We start from the raw sequence: 5007 nt of genomic DNA, 5'->3' as shown, positions 1-5007 counted from the left end.
AAGAGAACCAGGCCAATAGAATAACAAAAAGAGACAGGCAGAAACAATCAGGAATTGCCAGTGACAAAAAGGGGAAGAGGAAAAGCAAAAACCTGAAGGGCAGAAAGAGGTAGAGTAGGAGGAAGAGATTGGATTCAACATACAGCATAGAAGCTGCTCCTTCTCCTGGCCACTGGACTGGTGAGGATGAACTGAAAATAGAAAGGACAAGAAGACTCCGAGCAGTTTGGGACACCAAGAGGCCACAGAACCACCTAACAGGGATGCATAACTCTGACATGCTCTGCTTTGTTGTAGGGAGTTTCTTATGGGTAAGTCATCTTTGACATTGCTCTTTATGGGTCTCTGCTCAGATATGGAGTTACCTTGGAAAGATGGAGGGCCATTAGCAATAATAATTTCCCTGATATTAGAAAGAACTGGCCACATAAAAGGCACACATGGACAAGATAATATATGCCGGTATTCCAGGGATGGTAACTCAGACATCAGGGTACCCAAAGAAAAGGAATGACAAGGGTAGGAGTGCTGGAGGGACAGAGCAGTTTTCAAGCCAGAGAGAGTATAATGTGAAGCAGGGTATTTAAATATTCTTAATATTTGAGAGTGGAGAAGTATCTAAATGGCTCATGGTGGAGAAAGGGAAAGTTGTGGTGAGGATGAAGGTAAGAACAGTACTAAACAGGATTTTGGTGACTACAGGGAGTTAATATATGAAACAATGCTGTTGGTAGGCGAGTAACTTCAAATCTACAGCAGAATATATGATGAAAAAAATGGGAGATAGATAACAGCAAGTCTTTACCATAGGAGATCCAGACTCATAATATAAAAGATAAAAAAGATGCATATGACAAAGATTCAATTCACTCTAGCTGTGTGTTTTCTGGTTTTCCCCTTCTAGTTCCCCCAGGTGAGAGGTGAGGAAGGCTGCCTCAACCCTGAACTGTAAGTATTTGCCAGTCTTGTTCTTCTTTTGAGAGACAATGAACACCAAAGGCAATACTGGACATGGGTGTTATGACCTGATGGTTGACATTTTCCAGAAAAGCTTATTTAATTGTATTAGCAACACATGCAAAATCAGCATTACTTTGAATGAGAAGTGTATTAATTACTATTTTTATTGATCAACATACTGATCATGTGGTACTGCTCCTGCTGCCTATTTGCATTACTGCAATAGTTAAGAGCTTTCTGGTGTAATTTCAATTAATTGGTATTATGAATTTAGAAACAAAATTTCCTTGAATAAATGGTTTGAAATATACTGCTTTGGTGAATATTACTATCAGTGATGTCATTTGTAAGAATAACTGAAATGGTACACTGACAAAAAAGAAAAAAACAAACATGAACACAGACCTCTAACATTTGCACTTGGAATTGGGCAAGAATAAATATCAGGAAAACAATAAAGAGATAAAGCCAACAGAAGGGAAATTCACCTAACAGGGATATTGATGAGGTTGGACAACTGTGTCCTCCACAAAGCACAACGAGTTTCTCATCATTGTGCCGTTTGGAATCTGCACAATAAGTGAGGAGCATGAGGGGAGATGCAGGAGGGTACCACAGGGATCTTCCCATTTATTTGGTATTCTGTGGATAACTATTTCTTGTACCCTCTTCTCTTCAGCTGTTCAGGTACAGAATGGGACCGTTTGTGGTATATCTGGTAAGATAACATATTTATTCTAAATATCTGCATCTCTAGACAATTCCAGTACCAAAGGGTGGGATTAAATGTGACTTGCTCAAGAGTGATACCACCCCCTCCTTTTCCCTGGAATTCTGTAAAGCTCTACAAGAGCAAGGCAACCCCTCAGCTGTCTCATCAACAAAAGCTGACCTACCAGCCTCCTTTTTTATTCCACATATTTAGTCATATGAACAATATTAATAAAGCATTCATGGCACAATATGCCTTTGAAAAGACTGATTTTTAAAGTAAGTTCTGTCTGATTTCTTAATCATTCCCACCAGGATGAGATCAGAATGGATGGTAGCTGTTGAACATCTAGAAGGCTGAATTAATAAGGGTATGCTAGAAGATTGCGAGATCCAATTTTTCCTCTCTGCTCATCACTCATGACAAGATGTCTGGAATATCTAGTTTTGGTCCCCTAGTACAAAATAGATGTTGAGGACCTGAAGCCAGTCCCCTGGAGAGCCAATAAAAAGAACCAGGTTTCTTGAGACTGGAGGAAGCTAAGGGGACAAGGTAATTATAGTTTTCTACTACCTAAGGGGGATCTTGAGAGAGCATAAAGACAGAGACTTCTCAGAGGTGCTCAGTAGAAGCACATAAGGTGGGTGACCAAGCTCCAGACAGGAAAATTCTGATTAGACATGAGAAAAAATGCTTCCCCTGAGGATGGTGCAGCACTTGAAGAGGTGCCTGGAGTGGACAAGGGATCTGCATCCCTGGAGACTGTCCAAACTCAGCTGGGCAAGGCCCCAGGTGACTTTGTCTAGTTTTGAGGTTAACCATGCTGTAAGCAGTCAGAGACATTAAGAGGTGTCCTACAAACAAAATCTTTCTGTCCTGTGTCCCCTCCTGCTCCAGGCTGGTGCTGGTGATCGGGGGGCTCCTGCTCCTGTGTGGCCTGGTCTCTGTCTGCGTGAGGTGCTGCTTCCACTGCCATCAGACAGGGGACGAGTCAGGCCCCCAGCCCTACGAGGTCACCGTCATTGCGTTCGACCACGACAGCACCCTCCAGAGCACCATCACTTGTGAGTTGGCCTTGCCAGATCCTGGGGACTTCAACAGCCTGTGAAGTGTGGGGGCTGCACTGTAAAGCCCAGCTGGTGACACCCCAAGGCTGACAGAGGGAAGTTCATGGCAGGATGGAGGGAAAGCGACCTCTGTACATGCTACAAAATAAGGTGCTCAGCTGTGAGACATGTTTGGGTGGAATAAGGGCAGCTACAGGTTTCAGTGGCATTTCAGGAGAGTGTAATTGTGGGATGTTGCTAGCAGGATTTCACATCCACTCCTTTTAGGGAAGACTGAAGGGGCAGGAAAAGGAAATCATCCTGGCTGTGGGAAAAGAAAACCCTGTGGATATCCTCTAATCACATGATACTTTCAGGATGAGGCAAACAGCTTTGGTCTCCTCTCTTCCAGCTCTCCACTCGGTGTTTGGACCTGCTGCCAGGAGGATATTAGCAGTGGCACACTCCCACAACACTGCCCAGGGAACACCTCCCCTGTCCACATCAGACACCCCTCCAGTGTATGAAGAAGCTCTGCACATGAGCAGGTTCACAGTCGCCAAGGCAGGGCAGAAGGTGCCAGACCTGGATCCGGTGCCGGAGGAAAAGCCGCAGGCATCTGCCGAGGGCAAGGATGCCCAGCCAGCCCTGCCAGGACACTAATGTCTGGTTTTACTAACAGCAAACAGTACAGGATAGTTACATGCAGAGAGTAATTCAGCTGGGCAGGGTTTTAAGACTTTCAGATTAACTTCCTTAGTCAATTGAGAAAAGAGGGGGGGGGGGAAAGTAACTGAAATTCCAAATATTTTCAGATCTAGAAGAGTCTAATGGCTCTGACACCTCCTTGAGATAATTTGCATTCTCCAAGCCCATTTATTACATTCACACAACACTAGAATCACACTTTGCAGAAATAAGCAGGCAGCAGGATCAAGGTGCTGAGCCATTTTGTAGGTTAGTGATCTACAGGGTGACTGCAGATGCAGTCTCATTCCTCTTGCCTTAAGCCTAAGTTTCCTCAGGATGGCAAAGAGGTCTTCAAAACATAAGAAAAAAAAAAAAAAGAAAGACATTTGCAAAGGTCTATTACGACCCAATAATAACACCAAACTTCTGGAAAGTGCCAACCATTTATAGTAAATTAAAAAAAAAAAAAAAAAAAAGTAAATCATCTGCATGTAAACAAAAGACAGCATACATACAGACAGTCTGCCCTAAATGCCCTGCGGGATACAGAGAATGTATTTGGTTCTGAATAGGATATATAGCAATTCTGAAATAGTCACAAGCTCTTATAGTTGAATTAAAAAATATTATATATGCACAGATCAAACAAGGGAAGGAGCAAGAACACTACCTCTGAAATAAAGCTCAATCATATTTTCAATGCTTTCATATAGTATCATTTATTAATTCCTAGTGTTGCTGTTAAAACCAGATCAATTGTAAGTAAGACCATTTAAAACATGCAAGCCATTTCTCAGATAGAATAATTTGTGAGTCCCTCCTGGTCAATACAAATATGTTGAACCATCCAGAAATAATGAAACTGGATGAACATAGGTATGGCCCATCTGTAAAATCTTGGACTAGGCAATCAGGAGAAGGTGAGTGTTAAATTACATCAGTGTTGTCTCTACCTTGGACTCAGCATCTGAAAACATTAGAGCAGAACAACGTTAAATATCACATGATGATTCATTCAGCCATGAATGAATGGCATGTATATGTTCATGTTGATATGAATGCACAGGTCACACCTTTTTGAAATGCCTGCATTGGCCCTTCCTGCTGAAGTACCCAAATTCCCACTTTAGTTAATATGCTGGTCTTCTTTCCTTGAAATACAGAAAATACAGTTATTTTGTAGATAAGACCAAGAACAATGTTGGACAAGGTCCAACAAGGACAAGGTCCCAAACATGTTTAGGAACCTAACTGATGATGAGATTACAACCACAGAAAATTTTAGAGAAGATTGATAAGATAGCTTCAGGGATAGAATAAAACTAAATTGAACAACTGCGGAGGACGAGGGAAGATGCGGACAATCAATATGATTGTTAAGCAAGCTTCGTTTATTAGTGATTCTGCAATTACATTTATAGCCGGCTTTATTAGCTAATCATAGTTGTCCTTAGTTGATTGGATAATTCTTAAAGGTTACATTTTCTTAGCTCTGCCCAGCTGTGGTTAGGGCTGTAACTCACATCCTTGTCTAGCTTGACCACAAGATCTTATCTTTGTCTAGCAGGCAGGCTCACGGTCATGTTGACCTTGCTCATT

The 5007-nt window shown here is 42.0% G+C and overlaps 1 protein-coding gene across 1 annotated transcript; it reads left to right on the top strand.

Moving 5' to 3' along the window:
* Window positions 1–263: 263 nt before the first annotated feature.
* Window positions 264–3381, top strand: TMEM52B (transmembrane protein 52B; the record flags this gene model as incomplete). The annotated part of the gene is made up of 5 exons (XM_082281063.1): window positions 264–311; window positions 905–948; window positions 1640–1678; window positions 2570–2736; window positions 3131–3381. 5 exons carry the CDS (start codon window positions 264–266, stop codon window positions 3379–3381), a joined length of 549 nt encoding a protein of 182 aa, XP_082137189.1.
* Between the last annotated feature and the right edge of the window lie 1626 nt (window positions 3382–5007).

The sequence above is a fragment of the Coloeus monedula genome (genome assembly GCF_965178545.1).
Source record: "Coloeus monedula genome assembly, chromosome: 4".
Taxonomy (NCBI): Eukaryota; Metazoa; Chordata; class Aves; order Passeriformes; family Corvidae; genus Coloeus; species Coloeus monedula.
Note: the sequence above shows the minus strand (reverse complement) of the source record. Positions and strands in the feature narration are given on the sequence as shown.